At 39.8% G+C, this 24,284-nt stretch overlaps 1 protein-coding gene and 1 long non-coding RNA gene across 2 annotated transcripts; both read right to left on the reverse strand.

The window, feature by feature from the left end:
* Positions 1-300: 300 nt before the first annotated feature.
* papss1 (3'-phosphoadenosine 5'-phosphosulfate synthase 1) lies at positions 301-24,262 on the reverse strand. Its single transcript, XM_031276832.2, has 12 exons — positions 24,014-24,262; positions 23,097-23,211; positions 22,772-23,007; positions 20,247-20,385; positions 17,568-17,686; positions 17,108-17,221; positions 16,779-16,890; positions 12,202-12,407; positions 9,604-9,739; positions 8,937-9,205; positions 7,730-7,959; positions 301-2,265 (listed from the first exon to the last, which is right to left on the reverse strand). Exons 1-12 carry the CDS (start codon positions 24,071-24,073, stop codon positions 2,127-2,129), a joined length of 1,875 nt encoding a protein of 624 aa, XP_031132692.1. The 5' UTR covers positions 24,074-24,262; the 3' UTR covers positions 301-2,126.
* LOC118494816 lies at positions 5,867-7,708 on the reverse strand. Its single transcript, XR_004897017.1, has 2 exons — positions 6,762-7,708; positions 5,867-5,949 (listed from the first exon to the last, which is right to left on the reverse strand). It is a non-coding gene; the product is annotated as an uncharacterized LOC118494816 (long non-coding RNA).
* Positions 24,263-24,284: the final 22 nt, after the last annotated feature.

Raw genomic sequence — 24,284 nt, forward strand, 5'->3', positions numbered from 1 at the left:
TTTGAAGAGTGCGCTGTTCATGACATGTAGATGACAAAATGCACTTGAAACAAATTAGTCACAAAGACATGAAGGGGTTTTAGACCTATTAAGTTCTTACAAGTTGATGACATCTCATCAATGTAAGTTAGTTTCTAAATACATGAAATCTAGTGCTGTCATTTAAGATCAAGTGGAATGGTTTAAGAATATGTTATGTATTTAAAAAAGCTTTGGTGTGCTGCAAAAGAAGAAAAAAAAACACATACTGTGCACTGTTTGTAATAAAGCCAAAGATTACAGAAAGGAAAAGTAAACAAATTCTTTTGCTAAAAATGGTTTATTGAACAAGGAAGATTACAAATCTGATCCCTTAATGGTAACCATCAACCATCTGATTATACAGACCAACTCTTAAAAATGAATTACCACATGGAAAATATTAGCAACCCATGGCAGAAAAAAAAATACAAATCATGAAAATGTAACAAAATATCAGGACTGTTGAGAGACAAGTTTAAAACACCAAAACTACATGCACAACACAGTTAAAAATAGAACATTGTAATGTAAGACAGAATAAATAGACTAAATATGACAAATAAAAGTTGTTTAGGAAGGTTGGTTTAGAAAGTTTAGGGTTGCATATCCCATTAAAAATATATTTAAAGGAGACCTATTATATTCTGTTTTCAGGGTCATAAGTGTATGTTTTGTTTCTACAAGAACATATTTAAATGCTTTAAAGTTCACACTATTTTGCTGCTGCACCTGTTTTCACCCTCTGTCTAAGATGTTCTGTTTGGAGCGCCTGTCTCTTTAAGTCCCCTCACTGAAAAAGCCCAGTCTGCTCTGATTGGTCAGCGTTTCGTGGTCTCTGCATCTGTGCTCTGCTCTCGCTTTCTCTGTAGTATATAGCAGGACTTTATACTGTGAAAAATCACAAAGGCTTATAAACCAAATACTACACAACTAGACTTGTGATCTAATTTTAGGGAGAAATTAACATCGGCAGCCAAGATTACAGCTTTCCCTGGCGTTAGCATGTAGCTACATGTAGTTAGCAGTAGACTGTAACGGAGTATAGCAGCACTTTATACCATCAAAAATCACAGATAAAAGGCTTCTAAACCAAAAACTACGCAACTGGACCTGTTCGAGCAGTAATGTGGTACAAAAGTGGGGAGAAAATAACATCTGCAACCAAGATTACAGGTTTCCCTGAAGTTAGCATGTAGCAGTGCATGTAATGAAAACACTGCAGTAGCGTGCCTGAAGCAGATGACCATGTATAGAACAGTAGAGAAAACTGTTGAAACCAGTGTTCAGAACAGTGTGAAATCAGAGGTTTTGGCTCAAAGGGATTTCTTTTAAAATAAGTACCTCATTATTTGAAGCTTTGGCCACGTTTAATATGAACATCCGGCACTGTAACATTATAGATATGAAAGAAAATATAGTAAAGTATAATAGGTCTCCTTTTGTGTGTGTGTGTGTGTGTGTGTGTGTGTCTGTGTGTGTGTGTGTGTGTGTGTGTGTGTGTGTGTCCTAATTCAAACAAGACATGAATTTACTTTCTGAAGACCAAGGCACTTGCCTTTCACATCAAATACTTACACCAAATTCTGCCACTTGCAAACATACAGTACAAAGTAACTTTGTGGTTTTCAGTAGTGAGTTAAGTAAACTCAAGTGCAGTTTTTAATTTGGACATCATGATTACTCAACACTCATCCCCACCAATTAAAGTACTGGTCAACAGTACTTTCCATACAGGTCATTACGAGTCTTGATCTTTGAATTTTTAACACTTTTGTAACCGATCATCAGAATATACAGTTATAAAGTTAGTGAGAAACACAAACATCTATTTTAGAGAAAGTTTTTGTTTGTTCCTTTGAAAAAACAATTCATCAGTATACTGGCCTCACCTACTTTATTTCACAATCAGAGTGAGTTTAGCTAAATGAAGTACATACATTTAAAAGACAAAAAAAAACAACTGAGATCTGTTTCATGACAGTCGAGTGTGAAAGTGACAGACAGAAGCCAGAGCGTGTTTTTTTGACAGTAGATGAGTGGTCCCCACATTAATCCTGTTAAACACCACTGTGTTTTCTATGTTTGTTTCATCTGAGACTTGACCTTTAAGCCTTCTCCAGTGACTTATAGTATTCCTTCAGCACAGCCCAAGCCTTCGGGGCCATGAAGCCGGCAGGAGGATTTTCTCCCTCACGAGCCATCTTACGCATACGTGTGCCTGAGATGAAATCGTAATCTTGATGACTGCAATTTGAGAGAGAGAGAGAGAGAGAGAGAGAGACAGAGAGACAGAGAGATTTGTGTAACATATTTCAATATTTATTTATAACATATTTCAATCAATGAAAAGATGCTTATCAACAGTACAGAAAATGTGAGCCAACAATTACTGCCTGTTGCTTTGGAATCAAGTGTAAGTGTTTCTTTCCAAAGTCTGAAAACTAAAAATAAGCTCTTTTAACATTATACATCCAACTAGGAATATCCTGATCAAGGTGTGTTAACCTAAATATTCATTACACATGTATCTGACACATTGAAATAACAGCTATAGATTTAAAGTTCAAATTTTTGGTATGAATAAAAGTTTAAATGGAAGAAAAGAAAGCGAGTCCTGAAATTGATGTGACGAGATCAGCAAGAGAGAAGACATATCAAATTACAAAAACCCTTTCCGGTTATACGGTAGTGTTAGAGAGTGGAGCTTCTTCCCCCCACAAGTGATCTTTGGTTGAGTACAGACTGCAGAGAGCAAACAAACCTGTCAATTAATTAGCAACATCCCATGTGCCGTAAAGGAGAGCAGCGCTGCATCACTAGCAGGCTGTGAAACAGTAAAATACAGTCAACGTCGTTTAAAGCAACACCAAAGATTATGTTTCCAAAATCATTACAGTGGTTCATCAACTCGTAACAGGGTTACTTCTGCATTCCCTTTGCGGCCCTCTATCGGCTAAAACCGCACTATGCAAGTTTGCCAGATCGGGTAGCGGATCTGTAGTTGGAATGACAGCGGTAATGGACAATTCCGCTTCCAACCTGTAGGGGGACCGAAGAGGAAAAGTGCTCTAGTGTTGCTTTAAAATGTGCCCAGATCGGCGCTCTGATACTGATACCTAAGATCAGCTTGGGAGATCTCTACATCCTACCCAGTGAAATGAGACATGACTGTGTGTGAGAATATTTATATCACTCAACTCTACATTTTATATGCTGACTAATTTTTGGCAGCTGCTTTATTAGTAATTTCTCACAAATGACTCTGTGGCTGGAAAGATTCTGTGACAATCCAGTAAGCAACAGCACACCACTGCAATGATGGTTGTAAAGTAAGGCCAGTGCAGCTGACCCTTAACATTTATGAGTTCTTCAAGTTTAGTGTGTTAGAGTAGATGTATAATGTATATGCCTGTGTTTAAGTTACTTTATGGGTCTTGACTACACATTGCTGTCTGCCACAGATTCCTTTTTGTTGTTACTACTACTACTACTACTACTACTACTACTACTACAACTACTACAACTACTACTACAAGCTGCCAAAGTCAGACTTTTTTAATCCCACACGCAGAGGCTTCAAGTAAAACAATATTCCTGTTTGTTCTTTTAAAATACCTGGCTTAAATTTTGTTTTTGATATTTAGGCCGGAATGTTTTAACATTTCTGGTGGACAGAACTCTACAGTTGGTGATATGAACAATAACAAACATCTTAGATAACAATCAATTTACCATGAAGAAACAAATTATAACAGGAGAGCTTTTGGTTTCCCCTAAACTCACTGGTGATCTTAAAAAGGAGGAAAAAAGTAATTTTTAAAATATAGCCCACAACTATTATAGTTTTTTTTTATTTTTAAACGATCCACTTAAGTGCCAGAAATTCAAATATGCAACATCCTACCCATAGATTAAGGCATATTTTTCCTTTCTAAAATATATTTCCTAATGTGAAAGAAAACAACCAAAATTGCTACTCAATGAATAAATGAAACCCTGTCTGCGAGTTAAACTACAATTATTGGTGCGCCCCATGTAGGCGGAGTCCTTGGCAGCAGCCTGGGTTCGAATCAGACCTGTGGGCCTTTCCCCACTTTCCTTTCTATCCCCCCTGCCCAAAAATAAAGGTATTAAGTGTATTTTTGAGCAAAACATGGATGCTTCACACACATCTTCACCCCGGCAGGACAGAAGATCTATACAATCACAACAGTTTCAAGATCAGTGTCACCAATTTAGTATCTGACCAAATGACTCCCTTTCTGTTCCTGAGTTAAGGGGTTGAATAACGGCCAGAAAAGCAAAGTTTTCATTTGCTCAACGATGTCGCGTTGACGAGAATGGGAAACGTGTGCATACAGACAACCCAAAAACATAATGCCTTCAGCCACGGCTGTCGCCGGCGCGGAGGTTTAAAAACCTGTACCATGACTTTAGACCAGGGGTGGCCAACCAGTTCAGCATAAAGAGCCACAAAAAAACCTGCACCATAGCAAAAAGCCACACAACACATGCACGTCCACACTACAACAGCAACAGTGACTTCCAGGTCTGATGACAGTCATAATACATAGCAGTTTTCATAGTTTTTTTTTTCTTACTTAGATTGACTCAGTGGGAAACCTGACAGTCTTTGTTATCCACAGTCCTTTTCAGGTCTTGCTAGAACTCGGTTGTGCCACTCGAAGCGACTCTTTCACTCGTTTGTCACTAGAGGGGCTTTCAAACGCAGTGAAAGGGTTAATGAGGAAGGTGATCTGTGGCAGCTTTTTTTTTCCTCGGGTTGCAGAATTTGTCCTCAAAACTCTGCTGCATTATTTTTTATTTTAAAATAATTGGCAAATGTATTGGCAAGTGCATTCCATTTTTTTTGTACTTATCTGAAATGTTTCAAAAAGTTAATAAAAAAATAAAAATAAATCCACCAATAACACAGCCCCCAGCCACACAGTAAGAGCCTCACAGGAGCAGGCAAAGTGCCGCATACGGCTCAAGAGCCACAGGTTCGCCACCCCTGCTTTAGACTATCACATACTACTGTAAAACATCCCCACCAGCGTACTGGCACAAGTTCATCACATCTTCACTAGTCATGTCGATAAATTACTGTCAGGGATAATCAAGACAGTTTTAGACATCCTGTTAGCAGACATTTACAATTATCTCCACTGAGTTGACATTCAGAGAGGGTACTGCTGTTTATGAAGTCAAATTTCTAATTGCTATCACATGACAGAGCACAATGAGAAGCTGTAAAGAAGACCTAGCAGTTCACATGGCGTGAGGTAAAAGAGCTCTAGGCAAATTCTTCCGAGAACATTTTTATACAGTGTCAAATTAGAAACAGCTTGCTGTGATCTGAGCCATTACACTTTAGAGGAGGATGGAGGGGTATTGCTGGTGATAAGGATAAGCATCCATATTCCTTCTGAAATTTGGCAAGGCGCTGTCAGCGTGCATGAGAGAATGGAATGCCATAAATCTGTGATGACTAGAGACTTTGGAAATCCAGTAACCATCTTGCATCCCTCTCTCTAGCTTTAGCCTTAATATGATATCAAACCATTGGATCAATGGCATTCTATTAAAATATAGAGCATTTTACTGGACGGAGTGATTTACTGATTTTACATGACATTTGGAAATGTGTTTAGAAGTTCATTGAAGGCCAATGAGGAGATTTACCTTGTTTTGATACAAGGGCAAAGCATATCATATACTTGCATATAGTTTTTATTTCCCCTCGACCTGTACAAATTGTTATAGTATAGTAAAGCCTTAAATTGTGACCTATGTAAAAAAATATATATTTATATTTATAGTTTTGACTTACGTTCTTTTTTTCTTACTTTCTGGATTTCTTCAATCCTATTTTTCACATTAGTTTTAATGTGTATACCACACTGCATTTAACTACACATTTACTTACTTTATAGGGTTGTGCCAATGGGCGATATCATGGCCACTGTCGTGATGCCACGCGCCCCACCCTGTCTGACACACACTAATCCTAGTCGCGGGCGCTGGACGGGAAATTGACAAATGCATCGGTCTTAAACTAGCTACCTGTGTCGGGCTTTGCGCGGTGCTGCGCAGGGTGCAAGATGGGCCCCTTAAGTGGAAGCTACTTTTTTCCCCTCTACCTGCTCTACTCGCTCTACCTGCTAGTAACGTTGGACACAGCGGTCTCGAGCGAGAGAGAAAAAAGCGTTAACGTGGAACGCTATCACACTTTCCTTTCTCCCCTCATTGGACTAAGTTTGTCGACACTACATGCGTGCATCAATAAGTAAGTCTGATGTCCTGTAGGTATGGGACGATGTTATACAGGATTTATGAATGTACGTTAGCAACAGTAGGCTAATTCACGAGGGTGCTATTTTATGTGTGAGATAATATTGCGCATCTGTTCATGTGTGCTGCAAGAGTTATGTTTCTCTTTATTGAATGCGTTATTCAGTGCAAACATAACCTTGAATGTAGTTTAAGCTCAGTAATGATGGTATATTAGGTTATTACTGTCGCTCTGTTGAAGGCAAACGTCCCACTGTACTGTCGTTACGCAGATCACAGACATCTGATTGACTTTACTGCACCGTAGTTAGCTAAGTGAAAGTAGGTGAAGTTGTAAAAAAACTGCCCCTACCAGTCCCCCCGACGATGATATCATCGTCCATCGCCATGTTTTACTGTGAGCATCATCAACTGCCAATTTAGGGGACATCGCCCAACCCTATTACTTAACAAATAAAAGCTTTGAATCCTTGAATTTAAAACCGATGACAACAAGCCGTCTTATTTCACGGTTTCTTCTTTACTTTAGTCAATAATTTAGACTGACAGTTAGGGGTATTGTTACAGAATAAAACCTCATGAAGAAAAGTCTTGATCAGCCCTCCCTCCCGTTCAAGATTCATGATTAATACACTTTTTATCACAATGTGAAAAGGTGACAGTCAATAACAGAGATTTGACAGAGAACTGATGAGTGTTTCAAACTCAGAGCAGGAAACCATTTCTTTTCTTCACACTTGGTCATGTCATAATTTCAAAGTGAAGGAAAGCTAAACAAATGGTATTTTTAGCAGCACTAAAAGTACTAGATGTTCCCGATCAACAGTTCGGTTTGGACTCAACGTCATAAATATGCATCATGGAAAACAAAGCAAATCTTTTGATTAGTTTGGCCATATTTAGTTTTATCATCCCTAGCCAAACACAGTTAAGTGTAAATAGTTGCATAACTCGACTGTGGAGGCTGCATCAAATCCGGTACAAGAGGCAGTGAGATTGCAGGATTTTTGTTAGTCATCACGTGCAATGATCATACACAGACTTTAATTAATGGCAGGTCTCTGTAATTTTTGAGCAACATCAAAGCCTGTACTAATCCACAAAACCCTCTAACTGAATAAGAAAGAAAAACAATTTGTGGTGTTCTTGGCTTGGCATTTGACTGTAGATAGAAGAGAAGAAGGAAAGAAAATGGATGAAAGTGTTTTTTTAAGAAGACAAGCCTAATGAATAATTAATTTGCAGAATGTAGTTTCTGTTTAGGCTGCTGGTTCTAAATCTACAAATAAGCGGTTTAATTTAGTGTGAGTGAGCACTGGGGCTTCAGACTTTTTTTTATATTCCACGATACTAATAAACTTTTTTTTAAACTCTAAAAAGACTATGGGAAACAAATACTAGTACAAGTACTCACTTTTTGGGGTCATAAAAATCCATTGCTTTTTTGACCTTGTTGTAAGCGGCGACCTTAAAGGGTACAATCTCCAGGGTGATGAGGCCTGGAGCCATGGTGAGGACCTTAGCACCATGAGTGGGCTCGTACAGGTCCTTTCCTGTGTCAGGGTGGGGCATGCCTGCAGGGTCACGGCCCACAATGTAGAAATTGGCTCCAGCCACCATTCGAGCTCTGCAATGCCACTGAACCTGTGGACAAGGATACAAGAAAGAAAAACGAAAAAATACCTTTGGCAAAAGTGTGGAATAGATGTATTCTTTTGTACAGCTACAAAGAGAAATAACATTTTTTTTTTTCAACATATTTTTGTGCAATAAAGATTGTTGTTTTTAATATGATAGTTTGCCCCAATTGTGTTTACATTTAATAATGTTTGGAGCCTGCTTTCAGTGGCTACTTGGCTGTGGGTGCTACAATATTTCATCTAAACGATTGTGTATGTTAAAAGTGTATACGATTAGCTGAAAACTTAAAATATAATGCCAGTTAAAAATAAACATCTACCTTTACCATTTTTTTCTTTTTAGTAGACCTAAGCTACCTCCACGAGTTCAGCCAGCCAGCCTCCAACAGCATATTTGCATTCACTATAAGCCCTGATAATTTCTGTTTCTCGTCATCAATAACTGCTAAATATCTACATTACTCCTTGAGAGGCAGTTTCATTCTTTGAGTAGTTTTTGGCGGGCAGACTAAGGGTATATGTTGTTTGTTATGGGTAAACAAGGTCAGAACAGTGACACCAAGCCTGGAGCGGAGCCTGGCTCTCTAAACCTCCCATTCAGAATATAGAAAAGAAATTCACCAGCCTTCAATCTGCTCTCAATAATTTGCGCTGTAGCTGTCCAATTATCCTAAGTGAGTGATTTAAAGATTCCCCGCTACACAGCTACGCACAGTCACACAAAGAGGTTTGTGGATGGCAAGGAATCACTTAACAGAGTGCCTCAAGACAATTGCAAATCCCTTTTCCTGCCATTTCTCACTCTCAGAAATGTGCAGACACCAAGAAAAAATAAAAGTCCTGCTCTCTGCATCTGTTGTTATTACTCAGGGCTGCAGTCAATTTTTGTTCCCTGTCAGTTTTGAGGAAAACATCATGACTGTTTTTGAAAAGAAACCTTGAGCATGTAACTGCAAATACAATATTCTTGATAACCATTACCTCAGTTGGCCCAGCATACATCATGGGTGAAGGAAAAATAGCCACGATGGTAGAGTCTGGATTCAGGACGCCCTCCTCCAGCACAGCGGCATGCTGCTTCATTCGCCAGGGCAGCGGCACATCATCGTCCTTGGTCCAACCTCCCAGTGGGTGGAGCAGCAGAACAGGCCGGCGGTAGCCTCGCTCGATGAGGCGCTTGTGGGTGTCCTGCATCAGAAGAGCATGGCCGTTGTGGACTGGGTTGCGAAGCTGAAAGGCAAATACAGCATCTAAATAGAGAGAAAGGAGGAGGGTGAAAAGGGTCTGTTAAACACATCAGAACACATCTGTACAAAACAAACAAAAGGCCACAATGTACCCAGAGATAATTAAGCAGCTCAGTGCCCAACCACTGAAACCACATACAGTGAGGGACTGAATCACACCAAAGCTTTCTCCCCCAAGAATTTCTTCTATGTCTCTTTCTCAAAGACTAAACAAAGAATAACAGCACTGAAGTGAGTGGACAACACTGTGTGTCCTCTCCTTATTAGGAAATGAAAGGTAACAGTTTATAAATATTGTGACACTACTGTCTCTCTAAAAGTCCTTGGATTAATATCTCGTCACCATTTTGATTTAGTTCTGATGTAAAATAAACAAGAACCAACAGAACTTGAACCCATACCTGCATTCATTTCTTTAAACTTCTGTTTGAGCTCAGTGGGTGTCAGTCGGTACTGATCGAGTTCGTCGTTCCAGTAGATCCTGTCCAGAACCTGCAGGTCTCCCCCGACCAGCCAGTCCCCACTTTCCATCACCATCTGAAATAGGAGTCACAATGATCATGACAGGGAACACAACTCAAACATGATCCAGACTTGAGACTCTGTGGTCCATAAATGCTTCACTGTGCTGGAACCAGGCCAGCAGGAATTCTAATAAAGCTCCCAAGTTATTACCCAGTCGCAACAGGGACACACCAGCATAAATCAAAGTCTCAGTGTCGTTAAACAGTCAACAAAACTCTGGCATGCCCACTCTTCTGCACTTTTCCATGTGTCTACTACCTTAATTTCAATAACAGAACAGACAAAATCTGATTGGATTCCAATATAAAACCTGGTGATGAACCTTTATATGACCACATTGGAGAGATTTTTTTTTTCACTCCAGAGATTAATCCAACAATGCCACAGAAGTGCTAAGGATTCGGGCAAAGGCTGTTATTGTTTCAGGCAATATCTTTCGCCTGCCTCGTGTGGCATTTATGACACTGTAGCTAGAGTTACTGAAGAGCGGCCTGTGCGATGTTAATGTGATACAAAGTGACAATTCTTTACAGGCTCTGTAATAAAACATGCACAGCTCCAGCACCGATATGGAGAGAACTCAAACAAAGGCCACAAATGAAACATGAAGTGTGTAAGCATTGCGAAAAAGACTTTTGGAAGTTGATAAAAAAAGATGTCACTTATTTCATTTCACATGTAATTTATCATGGGAAAAAACCCTCTTTCATATCCATACTTTACAAACAGACTGCATTCAGTTTGATCTGGAAAGCAATACATAAAAATCAGAAAGTTGTCAGCTGTAGGGGTGTCTACGTGATGTGGTCAATATCAGCTTGGCTTTGTTGTAAGACGTTTTGGAGGATGGTGTCGTGATTTGGTTTCCACACTCCAATTAATTCAATCTGTCCACTGCTGGCCTGAGAAGAGTCATTGAAAGACGCTTAACATTCTTATTCTTTGGAGGGATCAACAGCAAAGACAAGTCGCAATTTATTTTCCCAACATAAGTGAATGGAAAATATAATGCCTGCGTGGATATATCAAAGGAGAAGAGATCTACACAACGTACACATGTGCTCTGTTTAATTGTTATAAAGTGCCCCAGGACTTCACATGTGAAAAGGACCCTTGCCAAATAAACACACTACACCATGGTTTCCGATGAAGGGGGCTCCTGTCTGACGGACAGGTAAACAGGAAAAAGTGGATTAACTACATGTAATATAAAGCAGGCCGTTTCTAGACGGAAAGAGATGGGGTAAAAAAAAATAAGTTGTAGGTACCAGCAGAGGTGTGCTGACAGACTGGCTCTGGCGTGGGGAGTTAAACAAACACACACGCACAGACACACACTTTAATGAGTGACACCTTAATCACGACAAGCTGAGCACACATGTTCAGCTGTGACAGGTTAGAGTAGATAAAGAATGACAGTTGTGGAAATACAGAGTTAAAAGCCAGCGCTGAGGCATCAGGTGTTGATACTAGAGAGTTATAGTAACAATTTACGAAACTGGCAGCCTCCTGCATCCTAAAACACATTACCAAGCCAGATTTAATCATGAACAAGGTGAGACAAAAAAAAAAATGGTCTAGCTGAGCTGCAGGTCTAGTGCTCGAGTTGATCTAGAATAGAATAGAATAGGGCTTTAAAAAAACGAGCCAATGAGGTTTACAGTAAGTCTGACCCCAGGGAGTAAAATCCCTAAATACCATATAGGTTATTATCAGTTTTGTCTTGCACCTTTGCCAATATACAAGAGGCCAGCCAACTGCATTAATCTTGAAAACAATGGAATTTAAAATTAGCCAGACAGACAAGCAACTTTTAAAAGTAACCTTGCACTCCCAGTCCACGCGGACATATTTATAAAAAGGCAATCTGACATCTATCTTTGTCTGCCACGCCAGACTGTTCTGTTCTTTTCCAGCTACAACCCAGTGTGACTTTCCGCAGGGTGTGCAGGATCATTTCAGGACGTTATCTCGCCACTGAGTCTACCTGAGCCCCACAGCAGTCGATAGGAAACAGATGGAAACAATTCCCGGGTATATTTGGAGAAGGGTTGGGTGAGCGGAAAGGTGAAAGCTGGCAGGCATTTGACGGTCCGTTGAGCTGAGCATTACAATCTCAAACGCATTTGGTGGAGGCTGAGTAAGACTCAGCATCCAAATATAACACCTACAAAATGAGAGTGGACCAAAAAGATCCAAGTGATTATACTGGGCGTCCTGACAGATTGTGAGAAGAGCTCCACTCCTCCACCTATTCAGTCTTTCCATAAGCAATGTGAAGAGGCCAGCTCAGATCTGTCTTCTATCATTGCCGAAGCAGGCGAGGCAGTTTGCTTTCACATGCAGAGTGTTTATCACATAGCACACTGAGACACGATACTGTATTTTACCACGGTTGAACTTTGGGGTTTTCTATAGCATTTTCAAAATATTAGTTTATAATGTGAATTCAGTTTTCAGCTAATTAAACGTACCTTGATGTAGGGGTGGTCCTTGCAGGTGGTGCCCCACTGGCGAGCACATCGCTCTTCTTTGCGGTGCTCATAAAACTCGGGGTTGCGAAGGATGGCCACTCGTCTGCCCTCGTAGACCAAGGCCATAGCTGTCACGCCATCTAAACGCTCTTTATCTGCAGTAGAGACCGGCAGCACCACAGGCACTGACAGGTTGATGACACCACCTAGGACAATGGAAAATGAAGAACATTTTGTGGGTGAAAGACATATTTATGCAGAGAGAAAACACATTATATTAAGGCTTCAATTTAACTATTGTCATTGTGAAGTAATCTGCTGGTCATTTGCTTAAGGGTCCAGTGTGTAACGTGTTTAGTTGTTCATTATCAAAATCTGTGTTGCCCGTTCACAAACTTGTCCTTTTTCATGAATATTTACCACCACCATCAATTCCAAGTATTCCTTTTGGCTTGAAATTTTACATTTGCATTTGCATGAACTGAGGTAGACGCTCCATATTCATACGCCATCTTGAAATACGTTAGCCGGTAAGGGACATACAGGACATACTGCTCTGCCTTTCGCGTTTTCGCTGTCACATGATAAACTCACAGGTGCTGCTAATGCTGCTAATGGGTATTGTAGCTTTCCGGCCCCGGCAAGTTTGAAGAAGGAAACATGGAGGACCACACGTATTCAAAATCCAAATTTCAAGAACAGGAGTTTTCTTCTTTTCCCAGAAAAAGGATATTGAAAAGAGCAAGAGACCGGCTTTTTGAAGCGTGAAGGCTACCGTAGCTGTAATACGTACTTTGAACAGCGTGGTGCAAAGAAAGTTGATTGCGATATATGATCTCAACACTAGATGGGAGAAATTCCTACACATTGGACCTTTAAATAATCGATTAACCATTTTGTCTAAAAAATGTCAGAAAATAGTAATTATTACTTCCCAAAGCCCAGGTTGAAATACCGTATTTAAACTGCCTGTTTTGTCTGACCAACAGTCCAAAACCCAAAGAAATTCAGTTTCCCATCAAATACATTTCAGGGATATCAGGCTATATAAATACAATCCATTTACTAGAAGTATGACAACATTATGTGTCAAAGCCTCTCATTTTGGAAGCTAAAACAAAAGAATATTGACATTTATGCTTGAAATGACTTACACTGACTGACTGACTGACTGACTTTAATTACTGTTGCCGATCAACAAATTAAGAATTATTTCAGCTCTACAATATATAGAAGTGCGCTATTACTATATTATATTATCCAGTGAGTTAAAATCCTAAGGGAATGTCTTCTCAGATTTTTTTTAATTCTGTTGTTTTACTTGTATAAAACCCTGGCCAGAGAGAATTCTACAGCTTTTTGTGAACTTGTGTCTCCACTGCGCAGTGATTAAAACTCATCTGAACCACCCACTGAATTGGACCTGAGAGAACTTTTTCTGCACTATGGAGCAATGTTTTTACGAGTGGGCCCCCCTTTCATTTGTATCATGCTTGTACACAAGCGTGCAATGCGGGCAATGCGGGCAATGCAATACACAGTCCTGCCACCATTTTCAAGCTATTCCACTGATCGGCACTTGGCGGCGATAACACACCAACAAGTAAAGCAGACTTCTGCAAGCTAGCAAACATTGATATAAACATTGCACAATTAAAAATATTTTCTAAAAATCAGCTTTGCAAAAGTTGAATGAAGGAAATGCATTCAACGTGATTGTTAGACCATAAAGGGTAACTACCGTTTTTTTTTTTTCAACCTAGACCCTATTTTCCTATGTTTTTGTGTCTAAGTGACTGATGGGAACAACTATCATTGACAGTGGTCCAGTATTAAGCGAGATCGCTGCAGTCAGAAGCAGCGAAACAAGCTACAATGAAAGTTAATAGGGCAATTGTGCAGCTTGTATTTACCTTTAGAAAAGTACTTGTTTTGCCACTGACAGGCTCAGATTAATATTCTAAGTGTCTGAAAACATTATGGAAAGGAGTTCTAAGGAGGTCGACCTTTCTGTTAAAGAGTAAGATCCTTTTTTTTTTTTAAACATAAAAACATCCGCGAAATTGCGTTCGCTAAAGCCACCAGACTAACAGTAACAGTAATTTTAGCATCGTAAAATACACTTCATTCAAAGTCGACAGAAACAAAATAAAACTATGAAAAGCCATTTGGGTCGTCTTTCTACTTTTCCAACCATCACAACTCTAGTTTTGGTTGAACACATAGTTTACCGATTTACATGTGAAAATATGTTAGCTCTATACACGCTAAACAGTGTTTTTTTTTTTTTTTTTTATTGGAGTCTGGTGGGTTTAGCGCTAACGACCTCAGAGCTGTTTCTGGTTAAACAGAAAGGTCTCATAGAGGTTTTAAAAAGGTCCTCTGTAGGGATCCTTTCCATAATGTTGTCAGACATTTAGAATATCAGAGTCTTATAGTGGCAAAAACAGCACTTTTAGTGGACCAAACTTATGCTGAACATTTTCCCCATAGGGTTATATTGCAGCCCGGTCTGTGGCTACCGTTACAGCGTTCACGCTTAACAGTGGACCAATTTTAAAGACTGTTGTTCCTATCAGTCACTTACACAAAAAAAAAAAAACATAGGAAAACAGGGTCCACAAAAACGGTAGTTACCCTTTAAAAACAAAAACTATGTGTTTTAATGGGAAACACTGAATCATAAACATAACTTTTGTTTGTTTACAAGAAAACTCCACAGGGCACCTTTAATATTGGATAACGATCCAAGAAAAACAATTAAAAGGTTAAAATATTTAAAAAGGTTAGTATACTCAAGAAAACAGCTTAACTATTCTGATCAAGTTTCCATTCTGTACCCCTTCAGGCTAAATGAGGGATATACAGCTAAACCACAGGCTACAGTGAGTCTTCAAAGGCTGCAATTTAAGAAGCTAGAGGAGAAAAATCCCCTCTTAAGCTAAGCTGGAGCTTGACCCTTTCTCGTTCTATGATTTGAGCGGTGCAGTGACAGCGTTCTGTTGCAGGGTTCATTTTGTCGTCCAGGTTGATGAAAATGTTTGGACCGACACGCTTTTCACATCACATCAGATCAAATGCAGTGAAAACAGGAGGGAGCGCTGACTGTTGCTGCCCCCACCTCCCCCAGGACCCTCTTCTCGTCCCCTCTGTCACAGTGTAGAGCTTACAGCTGGTTTTAATAAAACACACGCTCAAGACTGCCAAATGTCAGAGTGAGAGAGACACAAGCTTGGATTTGGGTATGTTTATTTTTGCAGACTATTTGATTAGTCAAACATGTAGCTTTCTGCTTCCCACCCAGTTTTAGTGTTAATAGTTTGGGCGATCAATCCTTTCACTGTGATATCATTCTTTCGCTGTCACATCCCTGGAAGGAAGTGAAAATGGACAAATGGTGGTGTGTGGTGTCAATCAATATAGAAGCCTCTTCTTCTGTGTCCCTCTCCCTCCAGACAAACAGGAAAAGTGGAATCAGGACTTTTTACATCTATATATATTTTTTCCCTCTGGTTTGTCCAGACAGCTCGGTTTCTCAGGCTAGGTATCTTTCTTTCAGGAAAGAACTTAAATCAAGTTGTAAGAATGTGAAGGCTTTATGCTTCAGTGAGGACAGCAGATCTAATATATACCTGTCAACATCTGAAAATGAAATACAGGCTACGTTAACTTTTAAATTTATTTTATGTATTTTTCCTTTTACTGTGTGTGTGTAGCAAAGTATTTGGCATCACAAAACACAACTGAGGTTTGAGTGGTCATATGGGCAATAAAACTAAATTGACTTTTTCTTGGAATTTCAAACAATACATGAGAAATTGCAGTAATTACATCAAGAGACTCTACACCCATGATGATATTTGTTTTCTGAAAAGTGCCAAAAAAAAGTAAGGCATTCCTGAGACTTGGGTGCAACTGGACTGATTACTTCATCAACATGATATACAACATCATCATTCTTACAATTCTGCATCTAAATCATTTCTGAGTTTATCAATGTGTCATTCAGCCACCTAGCCAAGTTTTACATCCATGCTGTATAAATAACAATGGAGCACTTCAGCATGTCAGCTCGCAAGATACAAACTAATTTAAACCTCTCAGCACATCCAACAGTACAAAATCTGCATCGTGGTTTGCAGGGACACACGCAGGGAGTATTTGTTAATCTAATTTAACACTCCATTTAATCAGAGTTCTCAATTTGTATTGGAGTAAAGTAAAAAATGTGAGAGAGGAACAAGCTACAGCTGAAAGACGTGTGAGGTTCATCAGACAAAAATATTACAAAACTCCTACAGTTCATAAGTGTCTAATGATAGGCACTTAAGGGGTAAACTGAAAGGACAGGTTAACTGAGAGCATATTGTGATGCTCACAGTGCTCAATTTCTAGTATGTAGGTATAGTATGCGTGATAGAAATGTGTGCAGAAAGAAAGCCATCCGCTATTTCTGTCCGTAATCCTTTTTGTGAGCGCTCATCTCCATCTAGTGCCTTTCTCAAGTACAGCAATACTGAATTGTAAAATTGAATATCAAAATGTTATTTTCCTTAAAAACATAAATGACATCTTACCATCCAGCAGGCAGTCAAAATGAAGACACTGCAAATACTCTCTCTCTCTCATAAAGCCATTCAGAGGAGTGGCCCAGCCTTCAGCCAGCACCTGCACCCACTGCATGTCCACCTGATGATCACACACACACACGATCACATACAATGGGTAACATGTTGACCAACAGCTTATTATATGCAGTTCAAATGAAAAGGGACAGGTAAATCATGCATTGGTGGATAGATAAATGACTAACAACTGCTCTATATACAGTACATACAGGCTATCAATAGTTATTTGGCTTCATTTGTTTATTAAATTCTAAATCAAAAAAGAAAACCAGAAGCACCTTTCCAATCTGTACAGCAGGCAGAGTCTCTGCATCAGCCTTAGCCAGGTCCAGTTTATTCTCCTGAACGTACAGCTCTTTCACTTCATAAGATGCATCAACAGGAACTATATCCTGCAGAAAATAATGTGAAATTAATTATTAATAAAACATCCTGCATAAGCACACCAAATTCACTTTGATAAAGGTTTACTATTCACAAAACAAATATTAACATGGTACAGTGTAGATGCAGTCACATAATATTCCTTCAAATACGAGGCTTCTCTGCCCCCTTGTGGCCAATAGAGGAATGATGACAGTTTTATGTATCAAGTCTGAACTTCAGCCTCTAGCTGTCTGTGATGCTCGCACACATATTCTTTTAAAAAAAAGGGACATAGCCAATAAAACAGCAACTGATTCAAAACATGATACACACATTTTAAGCATGTCAAAGCAGGATATTTCTTCCCCTCACCCTCTCTTGAAGCAGGTCAATGAGCTGCTGTATGCACTCATTCACACTGCAGGAGTCGGTCTTCAGCACCAGCTCTGGGGCCTCCGGCTTCTCGTACTCTGAGTCAATTCCAGTGAAACCTAATTTAAAAAAAGAGAATTGTATTCACATTCTTTATCTTCTATGTAAAATATACAAAACCTAATCGAAATAAAAAGACTTCCATTATTGTATAGTAGAGGTGTGAATCTTCACTGATCTCCCGATTCGATTACGATTATCATGTCAGCGATTCGATATCTCGATGCGTCAAATACATTTTTCTATTAAAGCCATATAGGATATTTAATTCATAGCTTTTCAAGCTTCAAAAACAAAACATTCTGCAGTGCTCTAATACTAAATAAATTGGATACATAAAACTACAGCACTGACCACATGGAACTTCCTGAATGTGCAAAACATAACAGAATATGTAAACAGAAATGTTGTTTGGCATACATTAAATTGTAAACAGAAATAATCGATTATGGCCCGGCCGATTATCGATGCAGCATCGTCCATGTCCACGATTCGATGCATCGATTATTTGATTAATTTCCAACACCTCTATTATATAGATTTAAAATCACTGTACACAGCATCTGTAAACCTTTTCTGTTTAAATACCCTTTAAATCAGTCACACAATCATGATTAACTACTTTCTCCATATTCTTGTATGAAGAATTACTACATGAGTGGGTTTAGCAGAACCAGAAGTAGAAATTGATTAGAAAACAGTGACATAAGCTACAATAAATGTTTGTTAGGGATTTAAGTGGCGCTTCAGAGAACAGATCAGAGGGGTGTACCACAAAGCGAGATTAGTGGCACAGCAAGGTACTTTTGAGTCTAAAGCAGTGTCACCAGGATGGATGTCTTTTAGCCTGGCTAGATCGCCGGGGTAACTTTTGCTGCATGGCTAACGTGGTCCAAATTAGTTTGCATTCCAAGTTTTGGCTTGAAATCGGCTAAAAAGCTCCTTTCACTTATCAACTCCTTTGGAAATAGCATTGCTCTAGTCAATATTCAGTCGATGAGCGATACAGATTCTAAGCTGAGGGAATACATTATAATGAAAAAATGTTGAGCATTAATTTTGCCACTAAACACAGCCGTGCAGTTACAGTAGCACTTACTGTATGCATCACGTTGCAGGGTTTTTAGCCACATGAACATATATCAGTTATGCAGAAAAACTGAGCAAGAACAAAGTTTTATTTTATTTGTAAAGTTATTATTACTCTCAGTGAACTACTTGAATATGTTTGAAGTGTACTTTAATAGTTTCACTATATTATTAATCAGTATGGCGTTTACTTACATATGTATGTTTTACCCTGCTGGTATATTGCAGCTAATAGAACACAGATTAGAAAATTGATAAGTCTATTGGTATTAATCACAGATAATATTCAATCAATAGAATTCATTTCAAATTGATTTGTCCAAAAACTAGTTATTTCCACGTCTCCTTCATCATGGGACCGTGTCAGACCTAAACAAGAATAACGTTTAAATCTGCTGCATCAAGTTTTAAGTGTCAGAGCTGTAGAATTAGCAGCTGCCACGTTAGAAATAAACAGCACTGAGAGTGCATTGAGTGGTGAAATAAAGATATTCACTTAGGAACTTACACAATAGTCATTTTCTGCCAGCACTCCTCTCTTGCCTTATTTGCAGCAACAGTGTTGCTTTTTGCTGTGATATTTTTTTTCATATTCTTCATAGGCGGCACACGATCAGTCCATTTAGTGCGGTATAAGAGTCAAATGACCCTCTGAGAACCCCCTTTTATGGGAACATGCACAAGAGCCTGAAGAAGAAAGACTGGGTTAACAGAGCCAGTTGATAACTACGGTCATGGTACCCATTATCTCTGATTAGGGCTTCAGGCCTGTCAAGCCAGCTAAGGCAAAGCAACCCTGGCTCTGTTGAACTTGTTAAATGGTACACCCCTCAGAACTAAATTCCATCTCAATAACAAACAATGTCTTAACTATACTGAAGACAGAAGAGAGACTCTATAAAAAGCCAATCTGCTCTACAGATCTGACACAAAACTCAGGAAATTGGGTCAAGATCTCTCCAAAGAACAACAGGCTGCACCACAATGTGATAAGAAACATTGTGGACAGTGGAGGCCTAAAGGTAAAAGAGACGCGAGCTTGTGACCGGGAGGTCGTCGGTTCAATCCCCAGACTGACCCTAATAACCAACACTGGCGTGCCCTTGAGCAAGGCCCTTAACCTTAACCGCTCCAGTGGAGCTGCTCAGTGGCCAGCAGATCACACTGTGCACTGGGAAGCTTCCAGGTATGAATGTGGAGCTGTGTAAATGCGATCAGGGCATTCCTGCAAAACGAGACTGAACCTTCCCTGAATAAATAAAAGGTCAAGAGACTGGGAATGAGGTATTTACATGTGACATACAACCACAAAAGTCACATAGATGAAAATGTAAATGCATTGTAGATCTACCCTCTGTTTTGCGCTTATCAACAAAGTGTCATACGAAAGTACAATTTGACTAAGTTTCTCTCTCTGATGTCCCTGTAAGTCCAAGTATGAACCTTAACTTAATCACATAACAGATACATTAATCCAGGCATTGGATCTACTGATGCTTTGTAAATGAACAGTATTAAACCATACTCCACCTCTTATCTCCCCCGCTCTGGCTCTCTTGTACAGCCCCTTCACGTCCCTCTGCTCACAGACATCCAGCGGAGCGTCCACAAACACCTCAAAGAAAGGCAGCCCTGCTGCCTCATGGATCTTCCTGGCATTGAGGCGATCCTGATAAACAATAACCAAATACACAGTGAGGTACAAATATGATTTAGTTAAAGAGTTAGTAAAAGATAGAATGTTATTAAGGCTCATCAGGTTTGTTTTTTACCAAACAAAAATGTTTGTTTTCTGCTGCAGGTGGACACCATTCATCGCAGTGTACTAGGGCTGTCAATGACTATTCTAAATTTGAAAACATATATTCTGATTGTTAAAAAAATAAAAAAAAAAATAAAAAAAGACATTCTAATATAAAAAATATTAAATTTTGAAAAAAAAAGCAGCACTACTGCAGCAGTCTACCTCACGCGTTCTCACATGGGCCTGGGCCGCTGCTCCCTAAACGACGTTCAGCAGATTCCTACAAAGTCTGTGTGCTGTTCGATTGAGCCCAGCCGGTGGGCGTGTTGATGACGTTTCTATCATGCGGCTGGCACAAAACCGGAAGAAAACAAACATCCGAAGGTAAAGAAGAAGGGTAATTTACACAAAGATGCCAACGAAAATGTAGAGCTGGAGAGACAAAGCGATTCGGGAACTTCTGTCGGTAAGGGCCGACCCCGAAATCGTCAATCGTCCTGCCTCCTGCATGCTCTAGAGAGAGAGAGGGAGAGAGGTCTACGGTCTTTAAATTAAAGTTTTACAGTATAGGACATTGTTTTATTTGTTTATAATGTAATGTAGGTATGTAGACATTTTAAAGACACGTTTATGTCGAAATAATTATTTCTATACAAGTAGCTATGTCTCTCTTGGTTTGCCCTCTTGTGGACATAATGCGCAAAGATATTAGAATATATTCGAACCTCTAGGAAAAACTAATACGCTTCTAATCATGCACCAGTCCTTAGTTGTAGCCTAATTAGAAGAAAAAAAAATATTTTTTTTTAATTTGTATATTCTTTAATTAAAATTTACATTAATAAATTCACTTCTTTTTTTTAAAGCTACATTGTGTAAGAATTTCTCCCATCTAGTGGTGAAATTGTATATGACAACCAACTGAATATTACTTTCTAGCCCTTCCTCCTACGGTAGCCGAACCCGAAATTAGCTCTTAGTATCTCCATTGTTTAGACGCAGCCGTTCTAGCCACTCCAATATTAACTTTGGTCTTGTTGCTTTGCCTGTCGCGTTGTTGTTTTAATTCTCTTTTTCCCTCCCGGCTGGCATTCGTCACAGTGCCACTGAGTGTAAAGGTCGAGACACACCAACCAGACGGCCGACCCTCGGCAGAAAAGGCAGTTGGACTGATCAGTCTCCCCGAGTTGGTCAAAAAAGTGCCTCCGAACACACCAAAGCGACAAGATGTAATACGTCTCCATAATAGCAGACGGCGCTAATCTGTATTGACGCCCCAAAATGAAAACTGGTGATTGGACGAATGAGTCACGTGGGTCTGGTTTCTCCAGAAATTCAAAGACAGACTGTCATGGCGGCTTGTTCAGAATACGATCTCATATTTTACTAAAATAGTTCACCGAAACGTGTTTCTGAAAACATTTTTAAGCGAGAAATTGGCCATGCAGTTGCTGAATCTGTCTTCATTTCAGATCAACAAAGGTCAGTTTAAAAGATTTTCGTCAGATTTTGAGAGACTCTAGTCACGCTCATCCCGCTCCTCATTTCCGGGTTAGCACTCTACCAATCAGATGGGTCATTTGAGTCCGACTGCCGGCAGTGCCCGCCCCGCCGATTATACATGTCAAATCGGCTAAAATGAAGGCTGACGGCCCCTCGGACGGACGACGGCACGGAACACACCGAACAGACTCGAGTCACTGACCTCGCCAGACTGTCCAACGGCCGATTATCGGCTCTGTGTGTCCGGACCTTAGGAGGGCGAAAGGCGGAGGTATGTCCCTCTTTGGCTAATGTATTTTAAAGATGGAGGCGCTACATGCCGGCCATCATTCGAGCGAGTCGCTCGTATGTATTCTGAATGATTCTGAATGGCAGATTCTACGCGTACGAGAATACTTTGATTAGTTGGTGGAAGTAATTGCACATGAATGAGCACATATTTGTGAAAGAACAAAGGGGTTTTTGCTAAGAATCAACTCACAACATTACACAATGTAGGTTTAAATAATACCTCCAGAGAGTGAGCCCTGTATTTTAAGAAATCACTGCAGGAACACATAAAAGCTCTACTTTTTCATTCCAAATCTGTTGTCGTCAATTTCAGCAGAATAAAGACATGATCAGTAACCCAAGACCTATAAGTAATCCCAGAAATAGATCAAAACTGTTCACAAAGGGCCACAATTCAATCAAATATTATTCAATAACAAAATGTAACAGACTATTAGTGAGGTCCAGACACATTTATCCCTGTGGTCATTTGTTTCTCTCATTCAACCTCTGATGCTTTCTTTGGAGAGTCACTCACCCTGCTGTAGGGAGAGATGAAGCTGGCAATGCAGACCAGCCCAGCATCAGCAAAAAGCCGGGCCACCTCAGCAATGCGTCTTATGTTCTCTTCACGGTCCTCTGGGCTGAAGCCTAGGTTTTTGTTCAGCCCCTGACGGATATTGTCCCCATCCAGTGTGTAGCAGGGGATACCGTGACACACCAGGTACTCCTCCAGAGCCATGCTAACTGTAGTCTTCCCTGCACCGGACAAACCTTGGCACAGAAGAAAACAACAGCATTATGAAACAGCTATGAGTAATATACAGGTGCAGAAAGGACACCTTGATAATAGCACAACCTACCACTCAGCCAAACGGTGCATCCTCTGAACCCTCCTCTTGTGCCCACAACCTGCCCACGCTTGTTTCGGCTGACATGATGAGCTTGATAGGTGACGTTAGTTGCACGTTGCATTCCCTGAAATGATACAGATTTACTGTCAATTCAGCCCACTTGCAGCCCAATTATACAAGTTTATTTAAAAGAAACTCCAAATTAAAAGATAGAAGGTTAACATGAACAGAGTGACTTTGAAGTGACTTTAAAATGTGGTTTCTCAGATATCTGTAGACTGTTCTATATTATAAAGAAAGCTTGGAACATGTATGTAGAGCTGAAAGTAATAACATAATAAGTTCACCATCACATATGACATACTTTTTTTTTGGTTAAGCAACTAATTATTTAGGCTCTGTGTGTGTCTGGTGTTACTGTTTGTGTTGTTTTATGTATGCATGTTACATTTTTTAAGATTCATTCCTTAATGAATGTAACGTTAAATACAGCAGTTCAGAGTTAGCATTACAGTGTTAAATTACTTTTAATCATCAAACAGGAATTTGTGCTCGCAGCAGTATGTTACCTGGCAAAAGCAAACAGTATTTTGTTGACATTGATGCTGGGACTAGCTACCAAAAGTAATGTTATCACAGCTTTAAATAAAATGAATATGCCATTTTCATTATATGCCCTTTATTGGCAGTTAACTGGTTAACGTTAGCCACTTTTCAGTCTCGCCGCTGCTAGCAACCGGCTTTAGCTAAATGTAGAGCTAGCATCACCGTTACTTACCGTTAGCTGTATAATGTTTAGAAAGCAAGCTAGCTAGCTAATTAGCTAGTTGGCTGACCAAGCCTGTTAACTCATTAGTAACGTTAGCTGGTTAGTGAAAGTTGGCGGACGTGATGAACCGACACAACTTGGCAAAAGAAAAACTCACCCAGTTCTGGGCAGCGTTGCCTATCTTCTGTTTCTTGTGCGAGTTGCCATACGTCTCCATGGCTGGCAGCAGTCAGCGGCTAATTCAATCAGCTAAAACGACAAACTGCTCGGCTCTTAGTTTGCACAGGTTAGTTTTTTTTGTGGCACAGGTATCTCCAGTGAACGGAGGAGCCCGGAGGAGCTTGGCACAACAACCGGGAAGAGCTTCCCCAGCAGCCACGTCACCGCTTACCGGCGACGGAGTGACGCACTTCCTGAGTCGGTAGTCG

The sequence above is a fragment of the Sander lucioperca genome, chromosome 4 (assembly GCF_008315115.2).
Source record: "Sander lucioperca isolate FBNREF2018 chromosome 4, SLUC_FBN_1.2, whole genome shotgun sequence".
Lineage (NCBI taxonomy): Eukaryota > Metazoa > Chordata > Actinopteri > Perciformes > Percidae > Sander > Sander lucioperca.